The 17436-nt window shown below is 34.6% G+C and overlaps 1 protein-coding gene across 5 annotated transcripts in view; it reads right to left on the bottom strand.

The window, feature by feature from the left end:
- Window positions 1-17436, bottom strand: part of satb1b (SATB homeobox 1b) — an 82968-nt gene that overhangs the window by 14024 nt on the left and 51508 nt on the right. For all 5 annotated transcript variants that reach the window (XM_077721249.1, XM_077721246.1, XM_077721245.1 and 2 more), the window contains 4 exons: window positions 13991-14535; window positions 12232-12444; window positions 8292-8363; window positions 6421-6576 (listed from right to left, as the gene is read on the bottom strand). In XM_077721249.1, coding sequence (XP_077577375.1) covers window positions 6421-6576; window positions 8292-8363; window positions 12232-12444; window positions 13991-14535 — 986 coding nt within the window. The remainder of the gene's footprint in view (window positions 1-6420; window positions 6577-8291; window positions 8364-12231; window positions 12445-13990; window positions 14536-17436) is intronic.

The raw sequence follows: 17436 nt of genomic DNA, 5'->3' as shown, positions 1-17436 counted from the left end.
TTTATTCAGTAATCAAACCGTCCACGCCACCACCGCGTCTTTGGAGGCGGAAGGTAGGCGCGGAGTGACGTGCCTGTGCCGACAGATGGGGTGAGAGGTGGCGCTAGCGAGACGACTAGGGAGTCGCAAAAAGTGCTGGAGGAGGGAGGAGGGGATTTTTGGTGGGAGGGGGAGGGGCAAACTGGTGGGAATTCCACCGTCCATTAAACAATTTAAAGAGAGGCTCATTTTCAGAAGGAAGGGGAGGATGCCGCCATTTGCCAGATAATTCATTCCCTAAATTAATTATTCAGACAGCTGCCTCTCTAGTTCGGCAATAAGAGACCATTTGGTTCCCATGGCAACCTAATAAGCAAGCGGGAGATAAATAAATACATGAATAAATTAATAAACAGACGCTGCTGCCTCTTTTTTGAATCCCTGGGGGTTGCCAGATATCATCTGCCTGGATTTGTTTTTGGGTTTAAAGATTAATATGAGTGATGTGTGGAGCTTTTTGGGGGGAAATTAAAATATATTTGGTAATATTTAAGGACAGAGAGAGAGAATTTAGAGTTATTATGATGTTTTTTTTTCAAAGTGGTATTTGGTTTATAAGTGGATGTTGTTGAAAATCAAATATGTTCTAAAAATATGTTAAAAAAAGGTCAAGTTGTTCTATTAGTAAAAAAACGGTCAAAAAACAGCTTCAACAGATGTTATTTCACTAAAATAAAATAAAAACTCATTGGATTGTAATTACTAGACGAGTAAGAGTTTCTTTAAAAAATAAACAATATTTAAAAAAACGGCAAAGTCAATTTGGCATGTTAACATTAAAAAAATAATGAGTGATTAAATTTTTTTGGGGATTGGTGATCAGTGGATCACTAAAAAATATCAATGATTAAGTGAGTTAGCCACATTAGCATCCTAGCATCCAATTACAAGCATTTCAGTACGCAATAGCAAGCAAAAGTAAGTTTTTATACGTTTTTTCTCTTAAATTTCAATCAAATACGTCAAAAGTTAAGGACTTCATCCTATTTTGAAATAAATGACCGCATTATCTTACGTTATGGCATTTTTGTGGCAGTTTTATGCACGTCAAGTCTAATTTATGCGCATATAAGCCCTCCCCTAAATAGGAATAGCAAGCAAAAGTAAGTTTTTATACGTTTTTTCTCTTGAATTTCAATCAAATACGTCAAAAGTAAAAAAAATTATCCTATTTTGAAATAAATGACCGCATTACCTTACATTATGGCATTTTTGTGGCAGTTTTATGCACGTCAAGGCTAATTTATGCGCATATAAGCCCTCCCCTAAATTCAGTCATCACTTTTCCATCAAAAAATTCGTCTTATACACGAAAAAATACATTAAATCCTACATCCTTTCCCAATCAAGCTCCATGGAATTCCCCTCAATGACACTTACACAATAACAACAAAGCCCTTTTCACAAAAAAACGTCAAAAAACCACTACACAAGCTTTCAAAAACCCTTTCTTCCCCAAATAATAGCCAGTCACTTCATCTCAAAGACAAAAAACGCCGAGTTAGCCCTTTCACGCGGCCCTGCCACACACCCGCATCCAACCTACAAATCACGTCGGTCCACTAAAGTGATTCCAGCCAATTAGTCATTTCCAAAACAAGATGGCAGCCGTTGCAGGGATGTCGTCACCCCCTAAACCGACCAATGACGGCCTAACACCCGCCGCACCCTTCCTTCTCCTCCCGGGACCGCCGTGCCAAGCGAGTGCAGGGCGACAGATGGCATCCACCAACCCCCCAAAAACCCCCGCGCCGCCTCCCATACTACTGCATAGCGGCGAAACTCCGCCCCCTTCACACACACACCCCCTCTGGTGGACCAGATCAGTGCCATTCTGTCTCATTAGAGCTTGGCTAATTAGCGTAGCCTCTTCCAGGGGGAAGGGGGACGGTGTAGGGATCTTGGCGAGGCGGTACGGGGGTAGCGTGGGTCGCGTTGTGAACCGGTCATTGACGAGTCGGAGGGATTTGAGCCCGGGGTTTCCCTGGGTGCTTGTTTTATGACAGCAGGGACTCTGATTCCATCTGTTGTGAAATTCCTAGCAGGAAGTGTTGCGACATAAAAGTCTTGCCAATGGGATGAACCCTACTTTTACCCACGCCGCTTCAAGTCCCTCCCACGTGGCAACCTGTGTTGCCACGTGCTAATTTGAACTTGGCGAGTTCAGGAGTTGCTTTTTTTCGATGTTAATGGCGACAAAGTGGAGGGTCGGAGGTCAGATGAAGGGTTTTTTACTATGTTGGTGTTTATGTAAGGAAAAATATTGATATTTATGGGGATGATTATAGAGTGGCCATAATTGTTCTTGCTAATAGATTGTTTTTGCCATTAGTTTAAATATATATTTATTATTTAATGACGTGCTATTTAATATTTGTATTGTTTGGAAAAAAAAGTCCTGTTTAGACTATGTTAGATCAGATTTTTATATTTTATTTGTTTTTTATTTATGTTTTGGCTACCTATTATGGTTAACTCCAATATAAATCAAGTGCTATGTAATATTTGTAATTTTTTTTAAACAATTCTTGTTTAGATATTTGGACCATTTAAGATCAGATTTTTTAAAATATATATTTTTTTATTAATGTTATGACTACCTATTATGGTTAAATCCAATATAAACCAAGTGCTATTTAATATTTGTATTTTTTTAAACAATTCCAGTTTAAATCCTTCAACCATGTTAGCTCAGATTTTTTTTTAAATATTTTTATTTATTTTTTTATTAATATTATGACTGACTATAATGGTTAAATCCAATATAAACCAAGTGCTATTTAATATTTGTATTTTTTTAAACAATTCCAGTTTAAATCCTTCAACCATATTAGCTCAGATTTTTTTTAAAATATTTTTATTTATTTTTTTATTAATGTTATGACGACCTAATATGATTAACTCCAATATAAATCAAATGCTATTTAATATTTGTATTCTTTTCTAAACAAGCCCTGTCCTTGTTAACTTGGAATTATTTTGTATTTTTTAATGTATTTTATTTTCACCTATGTTGTGACTACTGATGTTTTTACTGATTTAATTGAAAGTATATATTATTTATTATTTTTATACTGACCACTTACTTATTGATTATTCTTGACTTATTTATTAATAATGTATTTGTCTGTTTATTTGTTGTTGCTTTTGTGCACTGTGTCTTTAAATATCATTAATAATAATCAATACATTATAATAGCCGAGCAGTTTAACTGAAATCCAATCTTTTGTATATGCTACCTTTCTATATTTACCACTACAGAGTAAGCAAACACTTTATGGTGATGCTTTAAATCTCACTATACTTGTATAATGACAATAAAGACATTCAATTCAATTCAATTCAGTTAACGAGGTGGGGGTGGGGAGGGGCAATACGCTAGTTTAGGGGTCGGACGTGAATAGGCAATTTCACGCAAAGCGTCATAATTAAAACTTCCCGAAATGTAAAACCTACTCCAAGAACTGAATGTCTTCTGAAGATTTGGTCAATTTAATCGTTTTTGAGCCTAAAAAACGTCAAAATCGTCAAAAATCGTCAAAAACGTAGTAAATCCTGACATTAGCTTCTTTAGCTAAAAAACATGCTAAACTTTCGGAATCAAACGTCATTGTCGGGGGTAAATAAACCCCCCAAAAAAACTCCATCTTGAAGATACGTTTTTGAAGGACAACCACACGAGTGGAGGATGGGCTTTTGGACTGGCAGGACGCCCAGATTTGGGGGTCCTGGAAAAATAATGGGGGTGGCCATTGAGCCTGGCACGGTTCGATTTGACGTTTTTGGGTGATTTTGGTTCTTTCTGGACTTGATATTTCATTCAAAGTGAGATATTGAAGTGTTCCCTAGAGTAGAAAAGCAGTAAATACTAGTTTACTGTTGCATATGACTGTGTGTGATGACTATATGTCGAGGGGGCAGGCCTTTCTGATTGTATTGTGGATGGGTGTGTGTGTATGTTTGGGAAAAACGAGGGTGGAGGGGGTGATTGGATGGTTGCCATCCTGTTTTCTCTGCGGGCTCGTAACCATCGTAGGTTTCTGCCAGCTTTTAACTGCAACCCCTCACCCACATGTATTCAAAATGTGGCATTTGAAGGTTTTAAAGACCAGGCAGTTGCTCATGTCAGGTTCGAGTTTAGTCATTTGTAGGATTTGGGAGTGTTTGAGGCGGTTTTGGGGTGTGTGGGTATTGTTGGGGTGGTTTTAGGAAGGGTTTTATAGTTGGTTGGAGTTGAAGGGTGGGTTTGGGGTAGTTGGGGTAATTGTTTTGGGGGTGGGAAGTTATGTTAGATGGGTGCTAATTTATGGGGGAGATGTTTGGTGTGTTTTGAGGGGGAGGAGCTAGCTTATTGGGTGGGGTTTGGGGGGTTGGGCCTAAGGAATGTTGGGTTTTGATGGAAAATAGGGTGTTTTTAGATTGCTAAGGATCTGGAATAAGTACTATGTGATATTTTATATAGTGATATGTTGACCCGTAGTAGCCTTGATCTAATATAAGACAAGCTTGTAGTTTTTAAATGAATTTTAATTTGGAGGGAAATGTTGGAAAGTGTCCGTTTTTGGAAGAATTTTTTTTGTGTTTTGAGGTTTTTTGGTGAAGTGCAAGATATTCTTTTTTTTCGAAATAGACTAATTGTGTGTCAAAGTAAGGCCTGGGGGCCAAATGTGGCCCGCTAGATCATTTTGTGTGGTCCAGGAAAGTCAATCTTTTATTGTAGGATCAAATTAAAATGAAGAGTATATTAAATTTCCTGATTTTCCCCCTTTTAAATCAATAATTGTCATTTTTTAATCATTTTTTCTGTGTTTTTAGTTCAAAAATAATTTTGTAAAATCTAAAAATATATTTTAAAAAATCCTAAAATAAACATTGTTTTAGATATATAAAAAACTGAATATTCAGGGCTTTTAATCCATTTCTAAAAAATAAAAAAGTCTAAATATTATATCTAAAATGGTCCGGCCCACTTGAAATCGTTACCACAAGTCTGACATCCTTGGCTTAAAGTATTACATTTAATAATCATGAAATAAAGTTGTAACCTAACCTAACCACAAATACTTATATTCAACACTGACTCATCCATAAATACTTTCACAACTCTACTAATTATCACCTATAAATCAAGTCCCTTACTAACAACATTATTAAAAACAGACTTTTTCCCGGAATCTACGACGACATTAATAACAAATGTCTCTCTAGCGAAAAATACTGACTATTACCTTCGTAAATGTCAACTTTTACAAGGTTACAGATCCAGCCTTGACGGGTTTGAACCAGTTTCTAGTCCAGGGGTGTCAAACTTTGGTCTGCGGGCCGAATACAGCTTAATTTGAGTGGGCCGGACCAGTAAACTCATTTCAAAATGACATAAAACTAACAATAAGCCCACTTTTTTTCCTTTGTATTAGTCACTAATACTAATAATTAGTGCAAAGAATGGGTAAATTATCAAAATGTATATTAAAATAATTTCCCTTTTACATTAAGAACAATATATTATGACCAAGAGAATAACATAAGAACATAAATAAATGTCAATTCATGTTGTCTGCACGTACTAAAACACCGCACCCCCTAGCGGATAATACAAGAACTACATTTTTTTACGAAAATTCATATTTTTTTATACAATGCAGCTTTCTTCCCCGGGCCGTACCAAACCACCAGACGGGCCGAATCCGGCCCGTGAGCCGTATGTTTGACATCCCTGTATCTAGTCACTATGGCTTTTTTACATGTTAAAAACGAACCTGTAGAAAACCACCATGTTTAAACAGGGTTCTAGACTGAAAAATGCTACCATGCTAGCTTTGTTGCGGCGATTCGGCGACGCCGGCTGCTTTGGCGGATGGGTGGGGGGCTTTTGCTCAGTCGGGGGGGCGTACCAGCTGCCCGGGGAGCGCCCGTTACGAGATGGAGGCAGCGATAAGTACTCTCCCAGGCCCCCTTTGGTAGGCATAATTAGCACACTTCTTATCTACTCCTCAATTCGCATTCAGCGCCGCTCGCCATCCAGCGAGCAGGCGTCCAGACACAACCGAAAAAAAATTTCTCCGACACCCCCCTTTTTCCCCGTCTTTGAACCCTTTGACAAAAAAAAACACGGGTTTGTGCATCAAACTGTAATTTTGGTCAAACAAAGCTATCAACGAACGTCATCGTGCTAATCAGCAAGAAAAAAATAAAGTCTTTGCAGATATTTCGGGATGATTCACGGCACCCCCGCACCCCATCATGGCGATCTATATTCCCTGTGGTTTTTTTCATGGAGTGCAATTGTGGAAATCTTCCCGACTCGGTGGAAATGTGGTGATTGAGGCGTTTTTTTTTTAGGGTTTGGCAGGTTTTTTGTGTGAGTTTAGCGAACGTACCTGGCTTTTGGAAGCGGCTACTTTGGCGAAAAGTGCCTGAGAGACTTTGGCCCTTTTCATTTCTTGTTGGATCTCGTCGTAGATGTTGGAGTTGATGTTGAGGATGCAGCTTTCTGTTTTGCCGTTCCATTCGCTGGGCAGTGGTGATGGTTTTACCTGCTCCCCCCCCCAAAAAAGATACATTTAAGTCAAGGTTATATTACATGGTTGCCTGTTTGTTGGATGATGATGCTAATAGCTAGCAGCTATAAATGCTAATTTCACAAGAAAATTCTTTGCGGAATGCGACGGGAATTTTGGGTTTTTGCTGTTCTACACCCCAATATTAAGAGAAAAAATATATGTACAATGTATTAAAAATAAAAGAGATTTATAAGGTGGATTTTTAGAACTAGAGGTTGCACCAGCAAAAAAACACAAAATAAAACAAATAAAAATATTTAAAAAAATATATACATATACACAAACATATATATACAGATATATACACATACACACATACACATGTGCACATATATACACATACATACATATATACACATACATACATATAATATATGCATATATACATATATGCATATATATACATACACATATATACACACATATATATACAAATATATAATATATGAATATATACATATATGCATATATATACATACACATATATACACATACATATATATACAAATATATAAATATATGCAAATATACAAAATGCATATATATACAAATATATAAATATATGCAAATATACAAAATGCATATACATACAAACACATATATACACATAAATATACATACATATATATATATATATATATATATATATATATATATATATATATATATATATATATATATATATATATATATATATATATATATATATATATATATATATATATATATATATATATATATATATATATATATATATATATATATATATATATATATATATATATATATATATATATATATATACATACATACATACATACATACATACATACATACATACATACATACATATATACATATATATATATATATATATATATATATATATATATATATATATATATATATATATATATATATATATATATATATATATATATATATATATATATATATATATATATATATATATATATATATATATATATATATATATATATATATATATATATATATATATATATATATATATATATATATATATATATATATATATATATATATATATATATATATATATATATATATATATATATATATATATATATATATATATATATATATATATATATATATATATATATACATATACATATACATATACATATACATATACATATACATATACATATACATATACATATACATATACATATACATATACATATACATATACATATACATATACATATACATATACATATACATATACATATACATATACATATACATATACATATATATATATATATATATATATATATATATATTTTTTTTTTTATATATATATACACACACATACGCACACATCTCAGCAACACCCTTATTTATTTATCTGTTAACTTATTTATGACCTATTTATTTATGTCTACAATGTATTTTTCTGTGTCTGTATTCTCACCCTCTTGCTACTATGACATCAAAATTTCCCAAATACAGGATGAATAGTCATTTTATCTAATCTCCTCCAATATATAGATGTATAAATAACATTTTTTTTATTTGAAAGTTTTCAGACTCGACATCCAATCCATTTTGACTTTGAATTGGACGTCCATTACCGTCAATAGCAGGCAATAATTGAACCCTATTGCCCCAAAAAATGAAATATATGATATTGTACTTACGGGAGAAAGGCCGACAGGAATGCGAGGGTTCCAATCTTCGGGGCGCACACTGTTACAGTCTTCCCTCCGCGGCTGCAAAACAAAAAACACACACAAGAGACAACAGCGTCATTTTATGTATTGCAAAAACAAGGCGGCTGTCGCGTTCTCCCAAAAACACTTTGATGCGTCGCACTCTGTGATTTGCGAGGATTCAAAACACAAAAATCAAATCATCTTCATTCACAAGCATCTTTTGATTCCTTTGACGAGGCAACAAGTCGCCTGATAAAGACGGGAAACGTTTTGCATATGAATCAAAGTCCCAGATGAGTGGAGAGAGCGCGATGGGGTTTGAGTCAGGGTTTTTTTTTTTTACCCAAAAATATTTGGGTGGATTACTCAGCGATTGTTTTTGACATTATTATATTTTGGCTCTTGTATTTATAACGTGGGTTATTTGAAGATGGAAGTGTACATTTGGAGCAAAAAAAATTGTTATAAAAAAAAAACTATCAAAATTTTTGATGAATTAATTTTGTTGACTTGTGAAATCAGGGAAAATTAACAGATTTTTTTATGTTTTTATATTTATTAACAAGAGAAAAAAAACATAAGAAAAGTTGGACTGTATTATGTTATCAAAAAAAACTATCAAAATTTTTGATGAATTAATTTTGTTGACTTCTGAAATCAGAGAATATGAACAGGTTTTTTTTGTTTAGATTATATTAACAAGAGAAAAAAATCATTTTATAAGAAAAGTTGGACTGTATTATGTTATCAAAAGAAACTATCAAATTTTTTGATGAATTAATTTTGTTGAATTTTGAAATCAGAGAATATTAACAGATTTTTTTATGTTTTTATTATATGTATTAACTAGAGCTAAAATCATTCATAAGAAAAGTTGGACTGTAATATGTTATCAAAAGAAAATATCAAAATTTTTGATGAATTAATTTTGTTGACTTCTGAAATCATAAAATATCAACAGATTTTTTTTGGTTTTTTTTAAATATAATAACAAGAGAAAAGTTCATTTATAAGAAAAGTTGGACTATATTATTTTATCAAAAGAAATTATTTAAAAAAACAATTAATTTTGTTGAATATTAACAGATTTTGTTTGGTTTTTATAGATATTAACATTGAGAAAAACATTTTTAAAGGAAAAAATGAAAATGAAAAATACTGTACACTGATAATCATTATCATCTCATAATCAGGTGCACTGTATTTATCTACTTATTACATTTATTATCCTCACAAGGTTCGCGGAGGGTGCTTGAGCCTATCCCAGCCAACTTGAATACACTGGATTGGTGGCCAGGAGACAAAAGACAACCAATCATAGCTCAGGTCAATTCAGAGTGCTAGCCAGCTAGCTTAGCATGCATGTTTTTGTGACATGGGAGGAAACAAGTACCCCAAAAAAAAAACACCCAAGCCCTGGGAAAAACATGCAAACTTCACATTGTCAATCAGTCAAGGTTAGGGTTGTGATTGGGCAAAAAAATGGCGACGAAACGCGTCATTTGCTGCTAATCGTTAAGACGTTGGCGTAACGGGATGCCGCACAGGTGACGTCAAATACATTTTTTTTAATAAGCCTATAAAAATGTTCCCTCTGTCTCAGCGGCCTCAATTGCCAGCCGGTATGATTAATGCGTGCATATTCACGCCGCATCGCGCCATATAGGAGAAGCTGGCAGATGGCCAGGTGCTCGTGTGATCTCGGTGAGGATTGCGTCTTGAGATCTACACCAGAAATCGCCTTCCAATCACACATGTGGAAATGATAGCTGCATGCAAATGATTATGTTATGCTACAAATGAACGCTAGGCTTTTTACAACTTTTTTTCTTAATTTATTTTTCATTAAAAATAGGAATAAGGGTACTAAATGACTTCCATATTTTGCTCAGTTCCTAAAAATCTTCGAAAATTGAGCCCTAGAGGTCAGTTTACAAAGTACAAGCGGCTATGGCAGGTTGTTTATGTTATGCTAGGTTGTTGGTACCTAGCTTAAGATCCTAAAAAAGTATTGTTGTAGGCACATTATGATCATTTTAGCTACTTAAAAACTCTTGGTAGAGGTTTTACTTTGCAAATCTAGTTTAAAGTAGCATACCTGGCAACCTTGGCCAATTTTTATCCTTTTAACATTATATATTATATAATTTTATAATGATTGCAATTCCCCTTATTAAGCAATAAAAAAATACACATAGGGTGCACTTAAGAGTCTAAAATTTTCTCCAAATTAAAAGCCCTGAATATTCAATTTTTTTATCCATCTAAAACAATGTTTATTCCATTTTTTTAAATATATTTTTAGATTTTACAAAATGATTTTTGAACTAAAAACACAGAAGAAATTGATTAAAAAATGACAATGATTGATTTAAAAGGGGTAAAATCAGGAAATTTAATATACATCTATACTCATCATTTGAATTTGATCCTAAAACAGAAAGTCCGCACACATGATTTACTTTCCAGGGCCACAAAAAATGATGCGGCGGGCCAGATTTGGCCCCCGGGCCGCCACTTTGACACCGGACACAATTTGAAATCATCCAAAACCGCCTAAAATACAGAAAAAAATGTCTAAATTGACAGATATGCTACATAGCTACATATTTCAGGGTTATCCAATCCAATCCGGGATACAAATTTACACTTTGATTTTCCAATGGGTGCTTTTTTTTTTTAGAACATTTAGCATTTTTTCCCCAAGAAAGGACAGCAAGAAAAGATAGGAGTTCTCAACAAGTGGCTTCTTTGACTTTGGTGTTCTCTTGCGTTCAAGTGCGGCACCCCCCGCTGCTTCACAATCCCACTTTTGACTTTCTAGGTGGTCATTTAAAAAGAAGGGTGCGCTTTGTACGCGGGCGGCTATGCGAAAACCAGACAGAGGAAGTCATTGTGGGCCCGCTCTCAGTGGCGGGATGTTGCTGACAAATGCACTTCTTGCACGTACTGTTCCTTTAAACACGGATCACTGACTCGAGTTGTGTCGTTGTACATTTGAGCTTCGTTTCCTCAGTCAGCAAATTATAACTAAAATGCATTTTGTCATAAGCAGCATTAATACAAAAGTTTGTCTTGATCACTGACCAAGAATTATTATTATTATTGTATTATTTGCCATTTTGTTGTGGTTGCCAATGAAGCGTATGAGTTTCCAGTTTAAGAGTAAAAATATCCATTGGAGGCAAAATTTATGCACTTTGGTAAAGTTTGGTTATCTATTTTGTCTTATAATGAACAGTTAATAGGATTAAAAAATAGATTTGAGGACATTGTGTCAACTTATATGTTTTTCTCCGTTTTTACATTACATTTTTTGTATGGAATTTTTTTGGTACATTTATTAAATGAAGAACAAATAGAAGAATGAACTCAAAGAGCCAATATTGGTACATTTGGATAAAAAATTGTCACCCGATATTACATAACTGTTAATTTATACGTTTTTTTCTCGTATTTTATACTTTATATTTACCATTTCAAATTTTCCAAACTTTTTTGCGGAATTTAAGTACTTTTTTTGTAAAACTGATCTTGTTTTACCCATTTTGGCTCTAATTTGGATAGTTTAAGTCACTGGTAGCCTACAAAAACGTCATCGTCGATTGCTAATGTTGAAATTTAATATACATTTTTACTATTCATTTTAATTTGATCCTAAAACAGAAAGTCGGCACTCATGATTTATTTTCCCGGGCCACACAAAATGATGCGGCGGGCCAGATTTGGCCCCCGGGCCGCCACTTTGACACCCATCCTCTATAGTCTGATTCTACAAAATTTAAAACCACCAAGAATTGTAAAAAAAAAAATAAAATTCAGTTTCAATGACAATTTGGCAAGCATATCTACCATAAGAAGCCCATAAAATATACCCAAGATTTTCAAGTTTTACCCCAAAAAAACAGAAACAAAATGCGCTTACCTGAACCGGCCTATTGGGCGGCGTACTAATAAGCGGCGCGGCGCCCATGGCGGATGCGGCGGTCAGACTCCTCTCCCTCTCTTCTTGATAAATACGGTCTCGTTCAGCCTCTGGAAGTTGCAAAAAGTTCTGCATGGCTCGAAGGTTAACCAACAATGACTGCGAAGCCGTTTTGGGGTCCTCTTCTTTGCGCAAAATCTCCGACAACAAGCCCTAAAAAACATTAGGAGACGCCATCATGGAATTGCTGTCATTCAACGTCAAACACCCGTCAGTTTATCTGATGGATAACAAATTTAAATTGGGTATACTACACAAATATGCGACACTAAACTGAGAGTCTGGGGGGAGGAGGGTTTTGTGGGGGGGGGGGGGCAAGTTGATGAGTGGCCATAAATCACATACTCCGCTCCTCCTTAAGCTTCCCCATCAACACCTCCACCTGCACTCCATCTGCTGCTTTTATTAACAGCAAAAAAACACAAAGTACTAATAAATAATCCTCCAAAGACAAACTGGGACAAGGCGTGCAAGGCTATATTCTTCTAAGTAACAGATTGAGGTTGGAGTACAAGATGGTACATTTTGTACAATGGAGTACATTACTAATAGATGATTACTTTTGGGTTGAATTTTATTTAGCGTGTTTTTAGGACTATAAGGCGCACTTAAAAGTCTTACATTTTCTGCAAAATAGACAGTGCTGCTTATAATCCAGTGCGCCTTATATATGCGAAAAACCACCACTGTCGGATATTAAAAAAACACAAACGCCTGAACTGAAACAATACTGTTAAATATGCAGATCAGCCATCTTAGTTTACAAAATATTCCGTCATATAGCTCCTCCCCCACTGCAAGATTTGATACAAAAAAATCCAAAACATCAACAAAGGCTGGCTCTAGAGGTGACTGTAAAGTAGTGTTGTGAGTGCTTCATACCTGGAGGTCAATAGCAATTAACGTATTTTCACGACTATAAGGCGCACTTAAAAGTCTTAAATTTGCAAAAAGTCTTAAAAATGCACATCAAATTTGGTATAGTTTTGTTTGGTGAAAAAGGAAAATCTAATTTGGTTGGTTAGTGATAAATGAAAATCTAATTTGGTTTGGTTTTAGTTGGTGAGACATTAAAAAACAATTTGGTTGAATTGGTGAGAAATGAAAATCAAATTTGGTTGGTTGGTGAAAATGTTCAATCAAATTTGGTTGGTTGGTGAAAATGTTCAATCAAATTTGGTTGGGTTTTGTTTGGTGAAAATTTTCAATCAAATTTGGTTGGGTTTTGTTTGGTGAAAAATGTCAATCAAATTTGGTGGGTTTTGGTTGGTGAAGAATTTCAATCAAATTTGGTTGGGTTTTGGTGGGTGAAAAATGTCAATCAAATTTGGTGGGTTTTGGTAGGTGAAAATTTTCAATCAAATTTGGTTTAGTGAAAAATGAAACTCAAATTTGGTTTAGTTTTGGTTGGTGAAAAATAAAACTCAAATTTTTTTGGGTTTTGGTTGGTGAAAATTTCAATCAAATTTGTTTGAGTTAGTGAAAAATTTCAATCAAATTTAATTGGATTAGTGAAAAATTAAACTCAAATTTGGTTTAGTTTTGGTTGGTGAAAATTTTCAATCAAATTTGTTTGGATTAATGAAAAATTCAAATGAAATCTGGTTTCATTTGGTGAAAAATGCAAATAAAAATTGGTTTAGTTCAAATTCCCCCAATTTTTTTATCTATATTTCCCATCCATTTAACCTTCCCTCACCTGCGTTCTATTGAAGGCCACTCTGGCGAAAACAGCCTGCGAGATGCCTGCCCGCTTGAGCTCGTCGCGGACCCACTGGTAAATCTCGGAAGACACCTCGGTATTGTTGCCCACCTGGGGCTCCATCGGCTTGGCGTGCGACCCCCGGTTGACTGGTGGATGGTTGAGGTACTGCTGCGACAGTGACTGTTGCGCCAACAGTCGGTTGACGGCGTACTGCTGGTTGAGGATCTGCGCCATCACCAGTTGCTGGTTGACCAGCTGGGGACTGATGGGCGTGGACACCAGACCCGGGTGGTGTAGGCCGGGGGGCATCTGGGGCTGTTGCCGTCCTGCCGCTTGTCCACCGCCGGTGTGCGGATTGGGCGGCGGTGGGGCGTGGGATAGCGGGGGAACCGGCGATGAGGGTGTCTGCTCTGCCGTGCTACCCGGGATGGGTTGTTGTTGCTGGGAGAAGCCCAGGTGGTTGTGATTGTGGTTGTGGTTGTGATTGTGATTGTGGTTGTGGTTGGGCGGCGAGAGTTCGGACAGGCCGTCCATCTCGGCTGTGGGGACAAAATAAAAATCATATTTAGAAAAGTTTTTGGGAAAAACTCATTTTGTGAAAACTAGCTGAGGAGGCTATCTCTATAAATAAATCAGAGGTGTCAAAGTGGAGGCACGCGGGCCAAATTTGGACCGGCGCATCATTTTGGGTGGCCCGGGAAAGTAAATGATGAGTGGCGATTTTGTGTTTTAGGATCAAATTAAAATGAAGTGTATATATGTATATTACATTTCCTGATTTTTGCCCCTTTTAAATCAATAATTGTAATTTTTTAATTCATTTTTTCTGTGTTTTTCGTTCAAAAATCATTTTGTGAAATCTAAAAATAAATTTTAAAAAAGCTCAAATAAACATTGTGTTAGATGTATAAAAAACGGAATATTCAGGGCTTTTAATCCAGTTCATTTATTCAATTTATCAAAAAAAATCTAAATATTATATCTAAAATAGTCCGGCCATATTAATGACTCGAATGCTTCAATCTGATTGGCCAAATCAGTTCTTGGATTGTAAAAATGCCTCCCTGCTTCCTATAAATATTGAATTAAATTCAAGTGTAATTAATTTTAGCCATTGCACATGAACAAAATTAAATGTCTTTTTTTTTACCAAATTATCAAACAAAAAATCTATTTTTTTTCGATTTCTTTCATCTTACTTTAAAAACCTTATCTTGCTAATAAAAAAAAAACTCCATTCCCCAACTGCTAACATCAATTATCCTCACCATATATGGCAAACGTTAGCGCTTTTATGTTAGCACGCCAATCCGTGGGTTGTATTCATACGTTCATAACACCTACACACTTTGTATTCATTCATTTCTTTAAATTTATTTAAAAATTAAAAAATTGGATAGACTTTTTTTAAGCAGTTGACGGATGTCGCGGCCGTTTTTCCCGACTGTCAAACGACACAAAACGTGAGTCTCAGACGAGTCTATGGAGTATTTGTCAAAGACAAATAATGACGGGAATGAGGCTAAATGGGTTTTGGGGTGGGTGGAACAAATAAAAAAATATATCATCTCGGTAATAATCACGTCTTCTTTTTACCCATAATCCTTGCCGTAGGGGTCTCTGATGGTATGATGTGAATGTGTTCGTTTTAGCACTGGGGGGCAACGCCATGTAAATTGAATAGAGAAGAAGAAGAGGAGGAGGAGGAGGAGGAGGAAGAGGAGGAGGAAGAGGAGGAGGTGGTCCTCATGTGGATTGATGCTACAAAAGCGCCCGGGATTAAAGGAACAATAGGAACGTGATGTGGGCCGCGGGGGTGAAGGAGGGAATAAGAGGAGGGGTGAGGTTACGTGACAAGTGAGTGGTAATGGGAATTGATAAGACAATTAGCTATTAGCAATTAGCATTACATTACTGATGGTGCTTGGAAACTGTGGGTTTTGATTAAAGTTTTGTTGAAGGGAAAAATTGTAGTTATTTAGATAAGGTTGAGATTTTAGTCAAAAAAGAGTTTTGCTTTGAGATATGAGTTGGTGTGCTTGTATGTCAAATTATATTCGATTTTTGTGGGTAGGGAGAAGTATAACCTGTTTATTGGAAGTCACTGATACTGTAAAATGTAGTTAAGGCAAAAATAGTGTGTTTATAATATTTTTTTGACTTAATTGTGGTTTTTACATCCAATTATCATTTGTTTTTTGTTGATTTTGGCAAGTGGAAGTGAGTATTGGGTCATTAAGTAAAAATTTATTGCATATATTTAAATTATAATATAAAATATAAATATATATTTTTGACAAGTGAGTGGAATGGGAATTGTTAAGACAATTAGCTATTAGCCATTAGCAATTAGCATTACATTACTGATGGTGCTTGGAAACTGTGGGTTATGATTAAAGTTTTGTTGAGGGGAAAAATTGTAGTTATTTAGATTGTGAGATTTTAGTCGAAATAAGAGTTTTGCTTTGAGATATGAGTTGGTGTGCTTGTATGTCAAATTATATTCGATTTTTGTGGGTGGGTAGGAGTATAACCTGGAAGTAAGTCACTGATACTGTAAAAGTGAGTTTTGGCAAAAATAATGTGTTGATTATATTGTTTTTGGGCTTAATTGTGTTTTTACATATAATTATTATTTTTTTGTTGATTTAGTGAAAGTGAGTTGAAGCAAGAGACTATTTGGTCATTTGATGAAATTTATTTTCCTTTTTTGAACTTATTATATCCAATATAAATATTATATATATATATATATATATATATATATATATATATATATATATATATATATATATATATATATATATATATATATATATATATATATATATATATATATATATATATATATATTGACAAGTGAGTGGTAATGGAAATTGATAAGGGAATTAGCCATTAGCAATTAGCATTACATTACCGATGGTGCTGGAAACTGAGTTTTGATTAAAGTTTTGTTGAAGGGAAAAATTGTAGTTATTTAGATTGTAAGATTTTAGTCGAAATAACAGTTTTGCTTTGAGATATGAGTTGGTGTGCTTGTATGTCAAATTATACTCGATTTTTGTGGGTAGGGAGGAGTATAACCTGTTTATTGGAAGTCACTGTTACAGTAAAAGTTAGTTTAGGCAAAAATAGCGTGTTTATAATATATGTATAATATAAATAAGAGTTTTGCTTTGAGATATGAGTCGGTGTGCTTGTATCTCAAATTATAATCCATGTTAATGGGTGGGGAGAAGTATAACCTGTTTTTTGTATGTCACTGCAACAGTAAGTTAGTTTAGGCAAAAATAGTATGTTTATAATATTGTTTTTGGACTTAATTGTGGTTTTTACATCCAATTGTCATTTGTTTTTTGTTGATTTTGGCAAGTGGAAGTGAGTTTTTGGTCATAAAGTAAAATTTAAATGCCTATAGTTTAATTATTAGATCAAAAATA

This window comes from Stigmatopora nigra, chromosome 7 (assembly GCF_051989575.1).
Source record: "Stigmatopora nigra isolate UIUO_SnigA chromosome 7, RoL_Snig_1.1, whole genome shotgun sequence".
Taxonomy (NCBI): Eukaryota; Metazoa; Chordata; class Actinopteri; order Syngnathiformes; family Syngnathidae; genus Stigmatopora; species Stigmatopora nigra.
Note: the sequence above shows the minus strand (reverse complement) of the source record. Positions and strands in the feature narration are given on the sequence as shown.